The 22329-nt window shown below is 43.7% G+C and overlaps 1 protein-coding gene across 7 annotated transcripts in view; it reads left to right on the top strand.

Moving 5' to 3' along the window:
- The window catches only part of LOC126915060 (A disintegrin and metalloproteinase with thrombospondin motifs 10-like), a 91424-nt gene that overhangs the window by 28660 nt on the left and 40435 nt on the right, over positions 1 to 22329 (top strand). For 3 of the 7 annotated variants that reach the window (XM_050719395.1, XM_050719390.1, XM_050719396.1), the window contains exons 1-2: positions 5336 to 6332; positions 15276 to 15457. In XM_050719395.1, coding sequence (XP_050575352.1) covers positions 15373 to 15457 — 85 coding nt within the window. In that variant the 5' untranslated portion in view covers positions 5336 to 6332; positions 15276 to 15372. Of the gene's footprint in view, positions 1 to 5018; positions 5238 to 5335; positions 6333 to 9172; positions 9398 to 13038; positions 15111 to 15275; positions 15458 to 22329 lie in introns of those variants that run through there. The other 4 variants (XM_050719394.1, XM_050719392.1, XM_050719393.1 and 1 more) reach the window with 4 other exon arrangements.

The raw sequence follows: 22329 nt of genomic DNA, 5'->3' as shown, positions 1-22329 counted from the left end.
CCACTTTACATCGATCTCCATTAGCTCTGGCTTCGCCAGCTTTTTCCGCCGAGATGCTGCGATAGATTCCCGCGTGTCGTGGGTTCGATTCCTCTTCATTGTTTTGATGGCGTGCTGTAAACGTCTACAGGTCGGCTCGCGGTTTTTACTATGTCGGAAAAAGCAGAAGAAGGACGATGTTAGAGAAGAAACGCTCCATGTAATAACGCATTGCCGCGTCAAACGGGTAATAAAATGTCTTCCTGTTGCTTTTTGCTCGTTATCCACCATTCCTCCAACAATTATATCGGATTACTAATCGAAGAGATAAATACGTTGGAAACAAAAAATGTTTAAACTCGTAAACTCTCGAGTTTATAAGTCGTTTACGTTTATTACTGTTGTGAAAATAGAAGCGTATATACGGTGTCGATGAAAATAAGTATATTTGATCTGCGCAAATACGAAAGCTTATATATAAGTGTACGTACAAAATATCGACTGCTCCCTATTTCATTACAATTTACAATAGATTTGCGAAATATTTACAGAAAACTTTGAATTTTAGAACAGTTTCATATCGATGAAAAACAGCGTAAAATAATTTTAGAATTTAAACGCCAAGTACTGGCCTTTACGTATCTTTGAATTTAGCTTCCAACGGCAAAGGATCTTCGAAAAAATCGCGTCACCTGGCGGCTGCAAATGGATCTGACAGTTGGCGTGGCTTGAAAAAAATTTCGACAACCGAATGGGTCGCGTTACCCTACTTGCAAGTATTTTACAGTCGATTGATTACTATGGAGCATAGGAACAGCATACGCGCACGAACAGGGAGTCAATGCATCCTAGCGAATACGCTCCGGTAGACTCGATCAAACGTATACCGACCGGTTGAAAATTAATTCGCCGTTACGGTCGATCGTTTGTCATACGCGAGCGAACGAATCTTAGCTGAACTCGTTGCATTTCGTCGAGTGGAGCGGAAACAACGTCGGTCGTGGACCTACGGTGGGTGGCCCTGTGCGGCGCGCGCTATTTTATCTATCCACGCTTACATTCGCCAATTTATTCGTGCCAATTTTAACTTAACGCGTCTCTCGCGAAAAAAAATTAATCACGTCAGCTTCTTAACTTTCGAACCGAACTGAAAACTTGGAACGAAGGAGAGGGAATTCTCCTATTTCCTACGATACAGCTTGTCTTGACTCTTTCCAGTACTCTCTCGCTTCTAAGCAATTACGTAAATACTACCTTATAACTCTTTAACCGCAGGAAAATAGCTACAGTATCGAATCGTTATCTTTTTCTACGTCTACTTTACTTCGAACGTACATTAAGATATACTTATACATCTAACAAAAATTCCAATAATTGCTATGAATATTGGTTACCCACGCATCGCGAAGCACGTTAAAATTCGAGATTCAACAAGTTCCTTTAAAAGTGTGAGCCGCATTGGATCGCGTTAACGTATATACGAGTACGTCTGCTTAACGATCGACGTTTCATTCAGTTTGTTCCGGTTACACGCAGGAGTCGATAACAGATATTTTATCGTGTAACGTGTTTAATGCAATTTGAAGTACCGTGCGAGTGTATAATAAACGAGCCGGTGCTCCAGTTGATCTTGCACAGCTGCTGCCGGCGAAGGTCGTATCGATTCTAAAATCCACGGATGGTCGACCCACGCGAACGAGTTCGTGGGCCGCGTGAATAGCTACCAACCGCTTATTATCCAGAAAGTCGTTTCCAGGATCGTACATCTTCCGCGCGCAATTAGGAAGCCATTAGCTACCTGGCTTCGGAGTATCGCGTATTTCGATATTTTGGAATTTCCTGCCTTGTAATTTCCACCAAATGTCAATAATAGCGCTATATTCGCTATTTTGTCGGACTCGTACCGAACGAGCCGCGTTATTGATAAACTTTAGTAACGTAGATTAACGAGTACTCGCTATCATCTACTACCTCTACATTTTAACATCGGAAACTACGTGTTTTCATCGAATCTCAAGCAACATTGCGTTCTCACATTTTCTATCCATTCATCCGATGTTTCTTATATTTTTTCTTCTCGAAACATCCGATAAATGAATAACGTTAGGTCTTTTTCCATTAACGTAGTTCCATAAAAAAGTCGTGTCCGCTATTCTTCTTGTTTCCCCAATATCGAACGACTTGCAATTACATAGAGAACGTTTTATTTTTTGGATTAAATCCTCCAAACTAATAATCGCATTTGTAACCCCGACTTTTCTGCTTTAGTTCCTCGTACACGCTTAGCTCGCAACCGTGTTTAATTTCGAATCTAAAAAAGATATATCTTATATATTTAGAAGCAAATCATCGAACCATTTAAATTTCTTAGCCAAATTTCGAAATAGTGAAAGGACGTCAGCGAATGACGATGGTACATTCTTGTATGTTGACTATTGTATCGGACGTAATTGTCGCACACGGTATCGCGACGCAACCATGCGACGCGCTTTGAAACAGATGCCTTTCGATTTCATTTCGCATAGCTTCGTACAACGTATCGATTTCAGATTTCAGATTTCAGCGATTTTACCTGCTCTTTTATTATAGCGACGATGTAATTGTCCGACCGATGGCGACGCAACACTCCATTTGTAACCAGAACGAGTAAGACTTCATAAACTTTCTAAATCGTGAAAAGATTCGTGCTATTAAACTATTCGAAAGATCTGCAGTGACAAATTTGGAGAGAACGATCACGCTGGGACAAGGAAGAGAATATTAAAACGATGGCATTTAGAAGGAGAGAGAAACTAACTAAGAGAAAAGAATTTCCTAGAAGTCGGGATAACTCGTTGCCTCGATGGAAAGATTACGCGGTGGACAAAGAGCGAAGTGCAAAACGTTACAAAGCTTATAATTCGCTGTATCGCGCGATAAAAGGTATCGAGTATAAGTTGAAAATTGTAAATTTCACAATGAAATTTCAGTTTAATCCTAAATCGGTAGAGTCGATCCTGTAAACACACCCGGAATATAATATGAAACTACGGGAACAGCAGTTTTTACTTTCCAAGAATTTTCGAAATTTCGTCGACAAATCTTTGTTTGGCTCGAGGCAAGCTCCGCAAACAGCGTAACACGTGTAGCCACGCAATCACCATGCGAGAAATTCTCCGTAATGGATTCGATATTTCAGAAGCAACGACGTAAAGCGCAAACGGCAAATTGCCCAAAGGAATTTTCATAGATTACGAGACTGGAGGTTCGAACAGTTACGTGATAATCCGCAAAAAGAAGCGCCGTCTCAAGAACGGACGTTTGCTACAACAAGCATTTATTCTAAAACGCAGCGTTTCGATCGTGTAATCGCACAGCTACGATTAATTCTGTTGCAACAGGCATTTTTCTGACGCGGCTCTCGGGCGCTAAGAAAATTGCTCCACGTGGCCACCGTCGTTTCCATCCAGTCGCAGCCTTCTTGTAGGTAATCATATTCAGCCAGCATGGGATTCTTGAAATACGCAATTATCGTATCGAGTGGCGCGCTGTGCGCTCCAGCGGAAACGAGTACGACCGCGTGCTTAAAATTCGCCTGAACGCGACAGGGAAGCATAGCGTTCTTACGATTAGAATCGTTAAGTTATTAACGTTGACTCGCGAGGTTACCTCGGAACGAGGCAATTTTCAATTTCTTTGGCGACGTCAAAGGCGCCTCGCAGTTCCTTACTGACTTCGTTTGAACACATATTGAAACGATTCGTGAACGCATGCAACTGCGAGACAGCTACCGGGTCAGCCTCGCACTGTCCGCACACAGCTTTAAGCTCTTTGTTTCTTACTGCGAACAACGCTAAGGATTTCGATAGGGAGAAGCTTAGAAACGAAAGAACAATGTTTATTTCAATTGGTACGATATAGAATGAAAGTTGATAGAAAGTAGAGTGAACAGAAGATTCTAGCTATTCGAGTAACGTCCATTTAAACATACAAGCACACGAGCGATACGAGCCACGTAAATAGAAGATTGTACGAGTCGTCGAGTCGGGCTAACGTTGTCAGACAGAATATGCTCGTTTGAGACGAGAAGGTGGCAAAAGATCGCGAATGATTAGAATTTCTTTTAGGTAATTTTACGCTAGTCCGAAAAATAAAGCGGCGACAGAAAGGCGATCGATCGTTCCCTTCGATTAATTTATAACTTTAGCGGAAAAACAACACGGACGACGCGCGCGCGTTCGCAACGGACTCGAGTAAAGATGTCCGCGAGGAAAAGGGAGGAAAGTTCGCGACACACCACAGATTTTGTGCGCACGCAACGGCTAACGAGTAGCACGAATTACGGGTAAAACAAAAGAGATGGAAATTCGAAGGAGAAACGGTCGAGCGGAGAACGGTCCGGAGGTAGGCAGGTAGAAAAAAACGGAAAGAGAAGAGGGGGAGAGGGGGAGAGAGAGAGAGCTAGCAAGGTACATGTTCGCAACATGTGACACGAATAAAGGCGGTGAGTACCGGACGAATGAAGCAAAGGAGAGGACAAGGAGGAGGAGAGGACAAAGCCCGAGAGATTGGGAGAAAGGGTAGGAATTTCGCAATGGGCCGAAGTGACGCGCTGGAATAAACATAAATTAGGAAACACGATGTTGCAAAGGAACGGATGACAAGGATGGGACAGGACGAGATCGGTGTGGCGCCGTAGCGAAAGGGCAAAAGCTTGGAAAGAAGCAAAGGTTCGAGTAAATAAAGTCGCGTCGCAGGAGCGCAGCGAGAAGTAAAGGGAGACAGATTCCTCCGGCGCAAGGAGATCGAGGAGGCACGAGACGAAAGACGAAATACGCGAAAGAAGGAGAGTCAACGTCATGGGAGAGGGTACGTACGAGGTAGAGCGAGGAGACGAAGAGGGAGAAAGAAACGGACAAGAGACGGAGACGATAAAAAGAGCAACGGATAGGAAGAGGTGGCGAGGGAAATGGAGGAAGCGGGGGGGTGGGCAGGAGAGCGGGAGGGGCAGAGGAAGAGAAAAAGAATGAGCGAGAAAAAGAGAGAAATAGCAAAGGGGAGGGAGAGTAGTCGACGGAAAACGGGTCCACGGCTGGGTGGAGGAACTAGTCTTACCTAGTAGATTGCCCTGTCTCGGTTCTCGGTCCGTGCTTTTGCGGCCGTCCAAGGTAGGAGGGAACCTCCGAGTTCTCTCTGTTAAACGTAACTGAGCCAACGAGGAGACGAAAAGAGAAGAGAGATCGAGCCGCGTAGTAGTCGGCGGACGTAATCCGTGTATCGTACGTATATAAGTAGATAGAAGCCGAGCCGAGAGAGTCTGGTACATACGTACATACATACATATATATATATATACATATATATATATGTAGATATATATATATATACATAGGTGGTTGGGGGCGGGCGGGAGGAAGCGAGCGAGCACAGGGCCAGCTGATTGAGGAGAGAAAACGAGACGGAGAAACGGCGAACAGGGATACGGAGCGGAGAGGACCATGTATACGTAGCATCGGAAGAGTGTACCACCAGATCGCTAGTGTTGTGACGGCAATCGTGCCCACGACTTCTCCGTTGGACCCGACATCCGTGTTCCCTCATTTCTGTCCGTTCCCCGCCCCTCCTCACTCTCTCTCTCTCTCTCTCTCTCTCTCTCTGTCTGTCTGTCTCTCTCTCTCTCTCTCTCTCTTTCTCGTTCCTATTCGCTCCGTTTCCGTCTCCTTACCTGTCTCTCCACTTCCTTCTATCGCCTCTGTCTGTCTGTCACTATAATATCTCTTCCCCTTGCGACTATTATCCACCTTCTTTACCCCTCCCTCCGATTTCCTCCTCCGTTTTCCACCCTCCTGTTGATCGTCACACCCACCGTTTCCACCACCTTTGTACCCTTTTTCCCTCGCGTCGCGCCGGTTTCTCTCGTTCGCGATTCTTTTCCTCCGCTTCTGTGCTTCTCTGTCGATTTCTCCCCCCACCCCTTACTGCTGCCGTCTAGCTGACAGCGGTCCCTCACGCTGCCCCCACTCGCACGTATCGGGCCCTCCTACACAAGCGCCTTTCGAGGCGCGTGTTTTCGTGATCCACATAGCCACTTCCGGCGAAAAGTGAACTGTTGGGTGATGAACCGGTGAGCTGATGAACCGCCGCCGTCGCCGTCGCCGCCGCCGCCACCGCCGCCACCACCACCGCCACACACGAACGTTCAAAAGGAGGTGACCGCGGGGGAGGTACGGCCTGCTCCCAGTGCCGAGAGGTATCCGGTGTGTCGCATCCTCGTCGCAATCGCTTCGTGTGAAGAACGTGCGCGCAGGTGTTTCGGAATAGTGTACCGCACCATCGTTACCACGTGTCCATCGGGACGATACGATTCGCCACGGGTATGTACCACAACCCTGCAAACTTTCCCATAGTTTCCCGATTTCTCAGTGGGATAGTAAAGTTTCAGAAACGCTCGAAGCAGAGGCAATATCTATTTTTTCTACAATCGATCGCACGTCTATTTTTGAATCGTAAGGTGAAATTTTCGATTTTTGCCGGTTCGGTTCTCAAGTAACACGTCGCAGTTGTTCGCTCGATGAAAGTCGAAAGCGAAAAGTGGAAGATTCTTTTTTTTTTTACCCGTGTATTTTTCGTAATTATTAAGTTGCAAGAATATTTTGCGTGCGCGAAAAGGGGTCGAGTAGTGGAATTTTTCACCGATGTTTTTACGAATTATTACTGTTAACGTACGATCGTTTGAAATTCAAATGCTATTTAAATCTAAGTACGTGTGACGTTTTAATATTAAAAAGCATTCGAGCGTAAAAGTTTGTAAAACCCATCAAATCGTGATTGCGAATCAAAAAATTAAATTTATCGATGTAACGTTCGTCACTCGGTAATGACACGTCAAATACTTTCAACGCGTCGTTAAATTTCTTTCGCAAAGATTAATTTCATCGATGCGGTTTATTTTTCGATCGCGCTGCCTGATAATATTAAAAAATTGCACTCGACAAAGTTAATTCATCGAATCCTGACATCGATGTGTTCATTAAGCTGCTTTGTAGAAAATATACCGGCGGAAATTAAAATCTTTTAACGCGAATCGAACGTCGCGCATCGCGTAGCCGAAGAGTCGCGTTTAAATAAATCACGTCGACGGTCACGTTTCGCAAAAAGCAAAATTATACGATAATTGGATAAAATATCGAAGGGAGGGGGAGACAAAATCTGTTATCGCGTTATATTAAGCGGTGCGTACAATGAAACTGGAATTACCGTAGCAAGTGGTAACGTTGAACCGTAGCGAACGAATGAGGTCTTTTCGTTTGACCAAGTTCCAACTACGACGTTATGAATTCAATTAACAGTTTCGAACACGTTTGCCGACGGCAAAATGAGTTCGATAGACGAATTTTCTCTCTGGTTACTTTTCAAATCTAACCTCCGAATAAACTCCTTTAAAGGGAATTGATTAACTTTACAATTGAAAAATTGACAGAGTTACCGTTGAAATCTCGTGGATACGCAAACGACAGGGCGTGAAAGGTGCGAAACTGTGGAGATTTTTCAAGAAAATCGAACGGTGAGGTTTGGTAGCAACTGGTTCCCGCAACTCCTCGTGTCTCGCGTGATTTATCGCGTGCAAAAGTGTCAACAGAGTAAACCGTGTCGTCGATTCAACGTTGTTGCACTGTGGGGGCACGCAATTAATCAGGAATCTGAAAATTATCGACAGAGTTATGGATATCCTTTGTACACGGTTGGCCACTTGCCGCGGCACAGGATTAATTTCAAGCTGAAAAGCAACTGCCGTCGGCTGCCGCTATATTTGTTGTTTGCTTATTTGGTAATCGCTCGCCGGGATTACCTCGTTATACAAGAATAACGAAAAAGAAAGTGCTCTGGTTAAATAAGCCGTTAACGAGCATGCCATTCAGCCTGCAAAAGTATAACCGATTAATTTTATGGATGAACATTGTAATTACCATCTACGTTTCATTTTACTCCACCAATTCCCGAACAACCTTTTAATTTCATTATTAAAGGCCCACGACGCAGTAAAGTGAAGATGTTAACGTTGATGATACATCCGTAAATAAGCGAACATGAAATCACCGAGTACCTACATACGTGTATGTATGTATGTATGTATATATGGTTGTGTCTTTTTCGAAGCGATATTCGAGCGAACGTCGCCCCACGCTGACGATGAGTTGACACGAATGTTAATGAATGTTTACTAATTTCCATGAATACTCGTGCACGATAATTAAACGAAATTTCCACGCATTCGAAACTTCACGACCATAGAAGTTACTAGTATCGATCTTAGCTATGTCTGTTCTTCTTAGATTAGATAGGTGGTAGGTACAGTCGCGATTTCGTACGTTAACGGTGCTTGCTCTTCATCTGGTGTCGAATATTATCGATGTTTAGAACAAAACGCAAAGCAAGAAATTAATTAGGAAGTCAAGAAGAAGGTTTGCACTGGAAAATAGTAAATTGCCATTAAAGTTTAACAGATTTAGTTAAGTATAAAATTTTCCAAAATGTATGCTACTTCGTATTTCAAATTTTTTTACGAGGCCAATTGATAAAAACAAAATACTCCAAAAAGAACCATAGACGAAACGAGACGGAGGCATTCAAACGGTTTCTTGAAACTTTGTCAAACTTTCGCGAAAACCACGCAAAGATTCGTTCGACTACCAATATATCGGCGCAATAACAATCGCGTACGATTCTCGTATATTATCGAACGAAGAAATTCTCGACACAGCCATTCCGCGAACGATGCCTTGAACGAATCTTCGACTCGATTTATTTCAGTTTATGTTATACATGCCAGTACGTACGTCGAACGCAAAACGTCCATAGAGGACACTAGATCTTTGTCCATAAACGACGACTCACGCCGATTTTAACTCGTAAACTTATTCGACCACGCTGTTTCGCGCGCCGCGCCGTGTCGCATCGCGACTACCACGAAGTTTATCGACGCACGTTTACGTGACTCGCGTTACTTACTAGAATCGATAATCGAAACGCGAAACATATAGGAAAGATTAATTAAAATTTTTTCCAAACGACGATCCTCGATTCTTTCCACTTTTTTGAACGGATTTAAATCGTTCGCGGATCTCGTGCGTCTATCAACGCGTTGATACACACCAAATTAATCTCGGTTAATAATATCGTTGGCAAGTGAATCGCGATGATACGTCAATTTTTTTTTTTTTTTTTTATATAGGAGAGAAGAACAATTTCACTGGGAACGGAAAGCGCAACCTCAGTAAACGGATCCACCTATGACACGGAGACGATTTTCGTTACTTGGCTCGTTCAACAAGTCGCTATAAACCGAGTTCGGAACGTGAGATAACGATCGGAAGAAAATTACAGCGGACGGACTGACGTTCTGTTCGTTTGACGACGCGCTACAAGAGGAACTTCCCATGTACGTCCGACTCGTTCGCGTTTTGTACGCCTTTGTATCGTTACAATGGAGAAACATGCTTTTGTTTTCGCAACGGTTTCGTGTGATTCGGATTTAAGACAATTAAGAGTATTTAAGACTGCTTCTAGCGTAGACGCGCGCATATAGGAAATGCCGCCTTAACTCGGATACGTTGAACGCGTCGCAACGCTACACCGCGCCGCGCCGCACCGCACCGCACCGCACCGCACCGCCGCTCTTTAACGCGAATCTTTGCCATTAATTGGAGTACAGAAGCTTCCGCGGAAAGTTTCTTGTGGCTATTCGCGCTCCAAAGACGGCGCTAGCGAGGCGTCTTAGAGTTTTCTCGGTGGCGTTTCCGCCAACTTTTCCGGCAATTAATGGCGCGACGTGGCAGAATTTTTTGCGAAAGCCCCGCGAGGCAACCTTTTTACGAAATAGGTTAATGTCTGGTTTCGAGTAAAACCCGCGATTATCGCATACCTGTCGGACTAATCGTTGCGGAGCAGACGCTTTCCTCGCGTTGTTACGTTGTTACGCGGTAATAATAACGTAAAAGCAGACAGTGGAGGTCCTCGTCGAGAAGGTTGCATATCGAATCCGGGGGCAACGAATTATTATATATCGCAGTTAATGATCGTGTTGTTTGGAGAACGAAGGGAACCGCGCAATTATTAAATCGTTAAGGCGAACCGTACCTACACGAACGGGCTACGAACATCCTATAATACCACCGGGTTTCCACTCGTTCTTAAATTATCGTTAACATGTAACGTAATTTCTACCCTCTGTGGCCGATCGCACCGACAATTTTCCACTCTGCTCGACAAATAAAACGTTGCCTGGTTCGTGTACGTGCGCTCGATGCGCAATGAGAAACTACCGGCTGAAATAATTAGTTCTTTCGCGTGTATGAACATGTGCCAGGAACGTAAGCGTTTTTACCTTTAAAGTAACCTACTCGTTTGGTGTAATCTATAAATCTGGTAACAAGGTGCGCAGTGGTTAATGGAGCAAAGGAACAAACAAACTAGACTCTAATCTATGGAGTTTCGTGGCAAAGTGTAAAGTACCTTCGTATAACATTTTTATCGATCGCCCTTTAAATTAACTTTCTTCCAAGAGATTCGTAACAACTTAATTTCCAACGTATTTTCTTCTACTAATTAGGGGGTTTTATTTTCTTTAATGCGGCAAAATTCTAGGTAACGGTAGCGATCTCTCTGTAAGAAAACGCGGTTAAACATCAACGCCGACATTTCCGCCTTTACGAAATTCTCATTTCTTCGGTTGAATGGGTAAATAAAGGGGTCCGATATCATTGAAATTATAATCTCGGAACTAGCACGATATCTCGTTAATACGGAACTCGTGCATCGCGTTTGAGCTTTATTTCGTTGTAATACACAATCGGATCCCAGATTTCGTTCACGCAGCGTAAAGAACGAACGATATGCGGATTCGTTCGATTCGTGTTAACAATGTCTACAGGTTGAAATAATTATTTACGTGCGCGCAATAAACATCGCATATATTACGCGTGTGAAATTCGCGTGTTATATCTTGAGCGGCGACCAACCGTGCTACATAACCGCGTCGACGTAAATTCGTCGAAATAAAATTCCTATTCGAGATACTTCTGTACTGCATCACGAACGTTACGGCAAAAAAATGTTAAATCTTATCGATTTCGCATCGTCGCGATCGATGGAATCGATGTCTGTAACTTTTTACACAAATTCGTTGAGTCTCTGACAGACTTTGAGGAAGCTCTTGGAAAGGCGCGTCCCGAAGGAAGGGGGCGTTACGGCACACCATCGAACAGTCGTGATTAATTTGAAAACGTAAATAACCTTTCTGTTCTACTCCGATCCATCACTCGGAAAACAATGAATCCTGGCATGGTAGCGGCGCCTCGACCGATGCATGCGCTTTGTACTCGCATACCTCCTATAAATCACGCATGAATATTTAGTCGACAACCTGGTCGCCACTGATCCTCGCGATAGACAGACGCACGCTTAAAATCGACTCACGTTTCGTCTATTCGTTCTTTCTTCGAAGCTTACGTTCGAACGCAATGCCCGTTGAAATTTGGAAAAAAGGTGAACATCGCAGTTGTATTAATCGACGCATGCGTCGTATAGTAGTTTCCGTACTTTCCGGATTTCCATTTCGTTTCATTTCCACCAATAGTTTCCATCCGCGTTTTTCTTCGAGAATTTTAACAATCTTACGTATACCGCGATGTTTATCGTCGAGGCATCTCGTTTTTTTCGGTTGGCGACATACGAATACGCGTCGCCGAATCGAAGAAGAATTTCGTTGCTGTCGTTTCGTATCTCTGGCATAAGTTACGTTGAAACTGTCTGATATTTTATTACTCGGACGTTATATAAATTGGTCGGGCGTAAATCAATTTGAGAATTTTACGGAAGGGAAGGTGAGGTAGGATTCTTTTCGTTGTGGCTGTTAGCTGCCACGTCGCCAACGACGACATCGGCGACGAGACGAGCAAAGTCGAGAAGGGCGAATGTAAAGGATAAAAATGCGGGAATGAGAAACGAGCTTTTACGAGGGGAATTCAAGTAAAAAGAGGAGAAGGACGGATAAGTTGATCAGGCTTCGTTGAAAGGGGGATTGTAAAGTACGGCACCGCAATTGTAGTCTGACACGGAGTGGCTTCATTATCATTGCCCGGAGCACTACGTCCCTGTGACTCGTGCATCCTCTTCTTACGTTTCATCGATATTAATTAAACTTCTGCATTCACGTTCCCCGAGCATCCTTATTATGCCCACAGAAATGACGCGAAACGACTGATCTCCGCGAATGCAAATCAGCTAAGAAATACATTTTCAAAGAAACTCGTCACAGGAAGAAAGAGAACATTTTTCCATGGTTTTCTTCTAAATTAAAAACGACCTATTACAATTATAGGTGAAAAATATGCGACGCGTCCTACTATAACAACGGCATAGGATCGCCGTTCTTTACTTGTCCGTATGCTGTCAATTTTTTGTCACGTACACTTTCAACACCGTATACAGAAACAATGGCGTGCATAATGCGAGCATAAACAATTTGCAGCATGTACGATCGGCTTGCACAACGATCGTGATAGTTGCACTCTTTCCGTCCGGAATAACTCGAACACTCCAGCTCTCAACAGACTGCCAATTAACTATCATTAACATCGGTGAATTAGTCGGAGGCGAGCGTCGATATATATTCGTAGGAGTAAATCCCGTTCGAACGAGTGCGTTGGTTATTCCGCTTATTCCCTTTCTCTATCCTTCTTTCTCGCTTTTTCTCTCGCACCTCTTGCCCGAGCGTACGCATTTTCACACGCGCTTACCCACGCGCTTTAACATTTACTCGAATGCATTTCCGGTACCTCTCACTTCGTGAACCGTTTCCTCGCGTTGTCGTCATCGTCATCGTTGTTATCGTCGTCGTGATACACGTTAACCGCTCGTACGCTTCTTCTTGACTCGTCAAAGATCGCTTACATTTTTCTCATGTAATTCGTTCAAAAATAATTTGATCGCAGATTGAAAAATAGATCTTATAGATCGGTGGATCCCATGGTATACCTTTAATAGCGACAATAGGACGTAATAAACCTCGAGAGTCGATCAAATCGTCCGAACGTCTCCATTATGTACCTGTATTCGCAAATTACGCTGATAGGACGCGTTTATTTGGCAATTGTTCGACGATGCGAAGAATCGCTAGGATTTTGCCACGAGGGAAACCGACGATGTATCGATAATTGGACGAAAGGACTTGAAATTCTCGCGATGAAAGTGAAAACATAATTTCATATCGAACGAAAGAGATTTTGAAACGTACGTGACTATAAAAGTCTACTGCTGGTAGACGATACAAGTAGAAAAACACGAGAGATAGAAAAAAGATCGGCCTCTATCAGATAGAAGTCTCATTGTACTGGCACATGTGAGACAATTTCTCATCGAGTTCGAGCGACGCCGCATCGTTAATTTCCGATGTGTGCGTCATATCATACGCGTGACAACTCAATTCGGACGGCAAGAGTCGCTTTAAAACCGCGCCTCTCTTATAAATATTCCACGGTCGCGATCGATGCGAACAAAACGCTTGTTTAAACCCTCGCGTTTAATGAGTTTCGGAGGAAAATTTCCATCGGGGTGAAACAATACCGCTTATTGATCAAATTTCGATCGAACGAAGAACTGCGTAAAGTCGTCGATCGATCTGGCTAGGGACTCCCATAACGAGAGAAACATGTTATCGTTATGAGAATTATCGTCGCTTCCAGAAACCAATGAATCGTGTACCGATTAATTATACTCCATTTTCGATTAGAGGGAACGAAGCGTTGTAACGATTTAACGAAATTCAAGGAATTATTGCTCACGTTTAAATCAAATTTACGTAGGTTTAAACTAAAAAAACATGCCGTTTTATATTACATATAAATGCTACAAAAACACTGTTACGATTTCTATCTAAGCCTTTACGTGAAGAAATTTCGGTGGACGGAAGTAATCGGCCGTGTGATTTAAATAATCACATAATAATAAATTTAAATTGTCAATCGATTGAAATTTTTCCTTTGACTCGCGTATCCAAAGCGACAAAATTATAGACTTTAATAAAGAGGCTGGTATTATATGCGACGTGAAACACCAGCGAGACTCGTACGTGCATATGATCAACTCTTGTTCTAATTAACAACTCTCACAGAAGGATCGTAGTCACCGCTTGCTGAGAAATGCCGTGGAATACCGATAGGGTTTGGGGAAATCAAAGTCAGTTGATTAATCCTCTGTCTCTGTCTACGAAATCAGTAAATTAGTCTCTCGGGAATACCTTTCAACACGAACGAGCTTCCAATGTATTTGCATGGCAATTAACAACATTTATTTCCTCGCACCCTGCTCATTCACTGACCAACTTACGGAACAATCTCAGATCGTTCTTCCTGTAGTTTCTTTTATATTTCCAGTTTTACTTATTGCGTCGATTCGACAAATAAACGTAGCTCGAGTCGTCTTACGGTCAGCATCTAACAATCGTCGTTCGATCCGTGCTATCCGTGTAACTGAATCGAAGGAAAACTTCAACGATAATTGCGTTCGAAGAGACACATAAGTCGGAACGTAAGGTAAAGCCGACTGTTCAGCGTGCGACTGTAAGAAAGGGTCAGTATAGCTGCCGAGTGCAATCATGGGGTTGGCCATGGTTCGTCGAAATCCGATTACCATAATTACCCAGCGTTACTTGTCGAACCATGAAAATCTCGCGTAACAAGGTTCATACCTTGGGTCAAAGCTGCTGCAAAAGCATCCCGCAGGCTTTTCCTTAGGTGCACCGGGACTGCGAAGTTCAGCTTTAATTCCTCGATTCGTGCATGTTTTCGCGTCACAGACTACCTTTCTTGTTATTTCACGAGACGTTTCGTAAAACGTAAACGAACCACCGCCACGCCGTCGACGAAATAATAGAAAGAGTTCGCCAGGACGTTTATTCAGAAATCGACCGAGTTTTCCGGTTACAGTCCTTCGAATACCGAACCACTTGCGCAAATATCTTTATGCAAAACGCTCTTACAAGGATTAAACACGAACCCTTAAACGTTTTATCGTCCGACGTTCTCTCGATCCTCTCGAAAATCTTAGTCGTTGGTCCGGCTCGCTAGCTATCAACCTCGAAATCGAAGGAACCGGTAAGTTTATCAAATTACGACTCGAGGATAAGATGGCGCAAATAAGGTTTGCCACGCGTTAAAAGTATTCCTTGGTTCTTTTCACACTGCTAATCGTTGCTTGATAAACACGGCATGATGGCTCGGAAAACATTTCGTTAAACGATCTCTTTATATTTATTGCAGGTCAAAGAACGACGACGCGACACAAAGATTGGAAGCTTGACCACGTATTGGCCGTCGTGTACTTATTCGAAGGTGCGCTGCCGGTCTGATCGCAATCATGCACTACTCACTGATGATTCGGACGTTTATCGTTATCGTGCATATCGTGCCTGAGGTCCTTCTCCATCGACCGAATGTCAGGGGTGAGTTTGAAAGTCACGCCCGATCGTGTATCGGGACGATAAAACAGGGATGACGAGTGAATTATGCATGATATTATTTCTTTTATCGACTGTGCAAGAATTTTTCTATCGTTTTGAACGAAATAGACTCGTATACAGTACCCGTACATTCTACGATTCATTTCCTTCGATAGTCGAATTTTAAATATATAATATTGGGTATATTAACTCTCGGGTACACTCTCGGGAATAATTAAACGAACGCTTAGGTTTATAGCTTTAATTACGTCTACGTGTAACATTTAAAACGCACCATACCTATATATATACACATATTTCGAATATTTAAATAATTTATACGTAGTTGCGAAACAGTTATGATTTTGCATAGCATATATATCGTGCTATCGATTCCATCATATTTCCGATGTAAAGATATTACTGTGACAAAATTCATCGAATTTCATCTTTGAATGTCAAAGGTAAGAGCCACAGAACTAAACACTGCTTTTTATACTCGTGTCGCGTTTTACCAATACAGGAGCTAGTAGATTTTTAGAAAATTAACGGTGACAAAAATTTGAACGAACGATTACGTGGATTGGTCGTTCGCTATGTCGGAAATTCGCATCGTGTCGATATCTCGATAATATCGGTGTTTCTGATAATTAGGCGTACTGAAATTACGATCGATCGTACGTCTAGCGGTGGCATTCGAAATATTTATTGACATAACCAAGGAACACGTAGTGTCTCTAAAAATGTTCCCACAACGAGCATAAATAAGGCGATAATTGGCATTATTAGCGTATCACTCGAATGGTTCGCGCGACACTTCCACCTTTCTCCTAGTATTCCGAAGTCCGTTTAATCTCTGTCTTCGTTTTCGTCTTTAGATCGTAACTCGACACTATTTGTACACTTAACAGAAGCACTTCCAGCGAAGGCGAGATTTCGTGCACGTCGACGATTGAGCTGAGCGTGACAAGTCGCGAACAAAAGTAACTCGAGAAAGCGGGCGAGAAGCTATAGAATCGGCTATGTTTCTTCTCTCTCTCTCTCTCGCCTATCTTTATGCTTTTGTCATTTTTCACTCGTCCCTGACGCGCCGCCGGATATCATTTTTATCCGATTTACAGTTACAGAATAACGGATAGTCGATTCTTCGAGAGAAGATTGTATTGCGAGAACTAGAGGAAATCTTTCAAAGTATCATCTTTCGGTAATGGAAAAAAATACATGTGGTAATTGATCCGAAGATTTCTTGAATTCAAAACTTTAACAACACGATATCGAACGATATCGAGGCATTTGTTCATAGACATTTTGATTTACGAACGATGCTGTAAATTATAAACTTCACGCTACTGTTAAAACACCGTTCGAAAAATCCTAGATCGTAATCCGAGTCTAATTCGATCCATCATACGCCACAAATCCGATGCGAACAAGTTAGCCTCTCGTAGAATCGTGAAAACGATAAAGTTTAGATTGGCATACTGTTACGCGCGTCGTAAATTCGTCTACTCGCTGTGTGTATGTATACACAATTCGAAACGCAACAACCACGCGGATATTTTCGAGCGGAATTAAAAAATCTAACCCCGGAACGAATTCGTTGCCGTTGTGGATGAGATCGCCCGCGCATGGTCAACATTTTTTCCGCGTCGGAAAAGGAGGTTCGAGACAATCGCGACACGACGGCCACCTTTTCAATGTAGATGACTGGAGCCGCGCTTGTAAATATTTATTCGCCTTGTGGGCGAGGAAGACAATGCGAACCGGGTAGAATTAGCGACGCGAGCGAAACCGCGTGTTGAAATTGTCCTGTTATTAGGAAGCAATTATCCCGATCCGAGAAAATTATAGCGAACGGTGGAGGCACGTTTACGCGACGCAGCGTGCGGCGCGGCTCGGTGTGGAAAGACCGGTTAGCTGACACGCGTAATCTGACCGCTCTGTCGATCGTCCCTTCAGTTATTACGGAATTATTAACCCTCTGCGGCACTCAACCTCTCTTCCTGCCGTGAGTATCCTAATGACGAGGCATTAGCAGGAGTTTGCACCTCGTCGCCGCTTCGCTCTAATTTGAAACTTAACGCTGGGAATTCGAACTACGGCAAACCCTGCAAACTTCGAATTGTTTCAAAGTCCTGACAGAAGTTAGACTCGAGTTTAAAATCATCGGCGGCCAGAGATAACTTTCCTAGTAATTACCTGCTCGCTCGCGCGCAAATTATCAGACGGTTATATTTGATACGCGTTTCTTTCCAATAATCTAATTTCCATTTCCATTTGTCGGTACAACAAGAAGTCGTCGACGTTTCCAAGCATCAAGATTATTCCAGATCGTTTTGTGCTTATCGACACGTATGTTTGCACTTGCTACGTTTTTGCTATTTGCTGTTATATTTTGTTGTTTGAAAAGCTAAAGAGATAGGTTGTGGCAACGTCTACGCTCTTGTCAACTTGATACAGTTATTTAAATATCTTTGATCGTCTGGAAACCACGCAAAACCCGATAAACTAGTACTAAACCGAATCTTGATCGATCTCTTGACGAAGAAAAAAACCAACGTCCCTGAGATGGCGCCAAACATCTATGAAAGCGATGAAAAAAAGCAGGCTCGTGGCCCGTTCGTAGGAGCAACAAGACCGGCCGTCCATTCATGGCTCGAACCCGTTGAAAAATCGGTCGGTCGTACGCTGAATATGTAACTGCTCGAACAGCAGCGTGAGCGAGCGTGCGTGTTTCTCGCGTAGCAATGGGAATGCCGCTCGAACCGCGATCGCGTTCAAATATCGTGAGCCTACCTCCTCGATGGAGAATTTACAACGAGATAAAGGTATTCCCAAATTTCGACAATTTTTTAAATTAGCAGGAAGATTAATGGATCTTCTGGGCAATTGGAACTTTGAATTCTGGTTGCTCGAGTTTATCAGGCTGTCGTCGCCTACTTCGAGACGAACGAGTCGTTCCAAGTTTCAAACGTGTCCCAGGGATTACAAACCTTCAATTTTCAAACTCTTCGGGACCCGTCCGGAAGGTTGGAAGATTTTAGGATTCGCGAGAACTATGAAGTTCTTAAGCCGATATAAAATCTTAAGTCCATGAATTACACAGCTGCGCGGTTCGAGGTTTGCGAAGAAAGATTTCAGATTTTCTATGCGAAGCTTCGCGAATCGAAGTGGCTCGTGAAACTTCAAAATTCGCTCGTGAAAATGCTCACAAGCTCGTGTAATCGAGCAGTGACTAAAATTTTAGGCAGTGACTCCGCCACTAAATTTATCCAATTTTTCAACTAAATTTACAAATTGGAACGTGTTGATATATTTACGCCCTTCTGCGATGCACGAAAACAATTAAAGCTCACGCAATGGCACGAGCTGCTTGTCCATCAAAGTCTGGAACATCGACTGATAACCAAATGATTAATGCGAGTATCCTCTAATGGATAACGCATTTGGAAGATGAAACCAACTGCATATAAAAAATGAATAAAAAAAATGTACGGTAAAAAGTTTTAATTTCGTGAAAATGTAGCTTCAAAGATACGGTATAAAAGCAATTTGTATAATTGCAAGAATATCTCCGCAGAAAAATAATTTATAAACAAATAAAGCCTGTGAAATTGAAAAAATTGTTCTTTCAGAGGAGCAAAAATATTAACGATCGATTAAAAGAATACATCGTTTATAAAACCGTTAAAGAGCCGTTAAAAAATCGTTGTAAAACCGGAAATTCCGAATTCATCGCTTAAGAAGCAAATAAAATATTACGAAGAAACACGCAGAGAGAGTCGACGAAAAGTCGCCTCGGAAAAGAACCAAAGCGTTTCAACTTCGTACCGACAGATTCTCTGCTTCTATTCTGCTTCGTCGCAAAATATCGGCTTTTTCAGGACGAATGCATTGAAAAAGGTGGGGGGTGGGGGGAGGGAAACGCGCTTTGAAGATGAGGAAGCATCGAGAAGGTCGAGTAGCGAAGAACGGAACGGTGGAGGAAGCGAAGGCAAAATAACCGTGGCATCGGTAGCGGCAGTTGGCGCACCTGTACTGTTGCACGCACGATGTTCGATGAATGCAAAAGCGGGGGCGGACAGGCGTGGGCCGTGCCGTCAATAGACGGTACACGCTTGCTTTTTGTTTCTCCTTGTCTTTTCGCCAGGGCCGAGGTTCGGCCCGATGCGAAAGCGGTAGGAAATAAAAGGCGAGACTGGCGTGGGTCGCGCGCCTCGCACCGTGCAAATCCGAAAATGCTGAAACGCGGCTGTCATGCCACGCCGCTTGTTCGTAAGCGTAGGCACCCGATGACGAAGCATTATCTTTATTTTCATTCAGAACCGTCGCGTCGCGCAGACCGAACCATCGCATCGCCACGCTCCAACTTTTCTCATTCTCGACCAGGACAGTTTATGCGATACACGTTACGCGCCTCCACCAGAGGCTATCCACTCGGCCGATCAAACTTTCGACTATCCTTCGAACGATGGACCGGCGGATTCTACGAACTTACGTCGCATTTCAACAAATTTCTCTGCAAAATGCAGCGGTATATTAAGCATCGAAATAAACGACTAACGGCCGTATAAATCTCTTTCGTAAATTCGGGAATTAAAAATATCGATTTTCGTTGGAACAACGAAGTCGGAAATATGTTTTAACGCGCAAGAATAACAATTAAAGACTCGGACTAGAGTTATATTCGGATCACAGCTGTCAGACTTCTACTTCCGTATCCATATGCAACATAAACGTTATCCAGGGATTGTGAGAATATTAGAGCAAATATTAGCGCTCTGTGTTTGCTCGTAACACGTGCGAATGTTTGGTTATACCACGATAACGGGGATAGTCATTGTGTCCGCGATCTTATTAAAGTCTCGTTAGCGGTTGAGCTTTTTAAACGAAATACGTAGTAAGATTCGTAATTCATCCTGTTTGTTGAAATAAGCGTAGAACTAAATGGAATAACTATCCAGACTGAGACAACGAATCGGGGAACGCAAAACTCTGGTCGAAATAATTTCTTATTATACCGTTTTAAACAGCGTGCTCGCATTTCTACGTAAAAGTTCCCAAAGATCGTTGTTCTTGCTCGACAGGATCATCGGGAAAAATGCACTTACCAGTTCGCTACACTCCTACAAACGGTAATGTTCGTTAGCGATAATCGAGGGAGATTGATACGAGATCGGTTCGCTAGAGCATCGTTCTTCTCGCGATTTGATTGACACGAATGGAAGAAGGAGCGATTTGCACCTGCGGGGGCAGTCAGGACGAAGACGGCGCGAAGCGTAGGCCGACGCTCTCGCTCGAGCAGCTATAACGAATAAAACCCACGCCAGCGTGTCTCAAGAGCGGAGGAGAAGTGATCCTTTTCGAGAGATACTACGGCTCTCACCCACGAATGCACGTTTTTGCGTATGTTGCCATCCGATGAAGCGCCATCCCTTCTATTTTTGGACAGAGTCGGTCCGCCTTTAACCGCGGAAGCTTTCTGCCACGCACGCGTTTCTCGTCGTTTCCATTTCATTCAGATAAAATTTATATCACAGTAACTAAGTTTTTGAAATGCGCGTAAATAACCTAAATTGAAAGGGAATCGCCAGTTTACTGGAGCGAGCGTTGAAAATATTCCAAATGTAATTCAATATTATCACTGCATTCGGGAGATAGTAGTCGCTTTTACTTCCGCCTTTTTTATTCCGCCTGTACGTAAAACACGCCGTTTTAGAAAGTTATTTTCTCGCTGTATTTCAGATTTATCGGTATCCGAGTGTATCGCGTATTTCTCGGAACGCTTTCAACAGTTTCAACACGTAACAAGATGAAACAATCGCGTTACACGAAAAGATCAACAACGTTTCAGCGAGTCCACTTCCTCCCAGGCATTTGCTACTTTTACCCGACATAAATCTACCGTGTCGGTTTATCGCGTGTCGTCGCGCGTTCCCCGCGCAATCTGCAACGACGTTCGTCAAATGGAGAAAGAAGCGGCGAAAGAAAGGCGAGCACGGTGCAATCGCATTTGCTTACCTGTTGTACATCGAGAGAGACGTTTTGATCTCCGATGAGAAAATTAACGTCGCCTCCCCTTTGTTCCGGTAGGAGACAAGTTTATCGACTGTTCGACGCCAGATATCGTAACCAGACGACCCGAGGGAAATCGCAAAATCCGTTATTGCGCTGTCTCCAGGAGAAGACACACGGTGGCAGCTAGTTTACACGTTCGATAAGTGACTGCACCGGAATGCGGGGAAATTTCTGCCGAGCTCGGAACCTCGCACTCCTTCGGGACGTCCAACTTCCCTACTCACGCGATCAGCCACGAAATTAATGCGAACCATACACTGCCTCCTGTCTTTCGTTTCACGCTACCTCCAGCGTCGGATTTAATACGAGGATTCGCAATTCGGTAAAAATTTATTTCTACTTTGTACCACGGTTTTAGATTTACCGAAAGGTATAGATATATAAAGTCTTACCTCTAAATTCATTCGTGTCTCGCCTCGGAAGCACGAGGACTTTAGACAGCTTTCGCAGAAGCAGCGTTCCGTGGAAGGACGAACGATCAGCACCGACGTCGTACGACCATAAAAGTCAACTTATTGCTCTCTTCTCGGTTCTTTTACTACTATCTCGCGATATTAAGGGAAAATTTGGAGTAGTCCGGAGTAAAGGGAAAAGAGAAATCTGCTTATCGCGATAATATCGTAACGAACAGGATTTAGATAAAATATGGCAAATACGCGAGGTTTAGCTAACGGGTGGACTTCGTGCTGTTCCAAGCGGACGTTAGCGGAGCTCGTGAAGAATATCTCGAGAGTTCTTGTTCCGTGAAAATGGTTAGCGAGATAAGATGCGCGCGTCGTGTGCCGACACGATGCAGC

The sequence above is a fragment of the Bombus affinis genome, chromosome 4 (genome assembly GCF_024516045.1).
Source record: "Bombus affinis isolate iyBomAffi1 chromosome 4, iyBomAffi1.2, whole genome shotgun sequence".
Lineage (NCBI taxonomy): Eukaryota > Metazoa > Arthropoda > Insecta > Hymenoptera > Apidae > Bombus > Bombus affinis.
The sequence above is the reverse complement of the archived record's forward strand: the minus strand, read 5'-3'. Positions and strand labels throughout refer to the sequence as shown.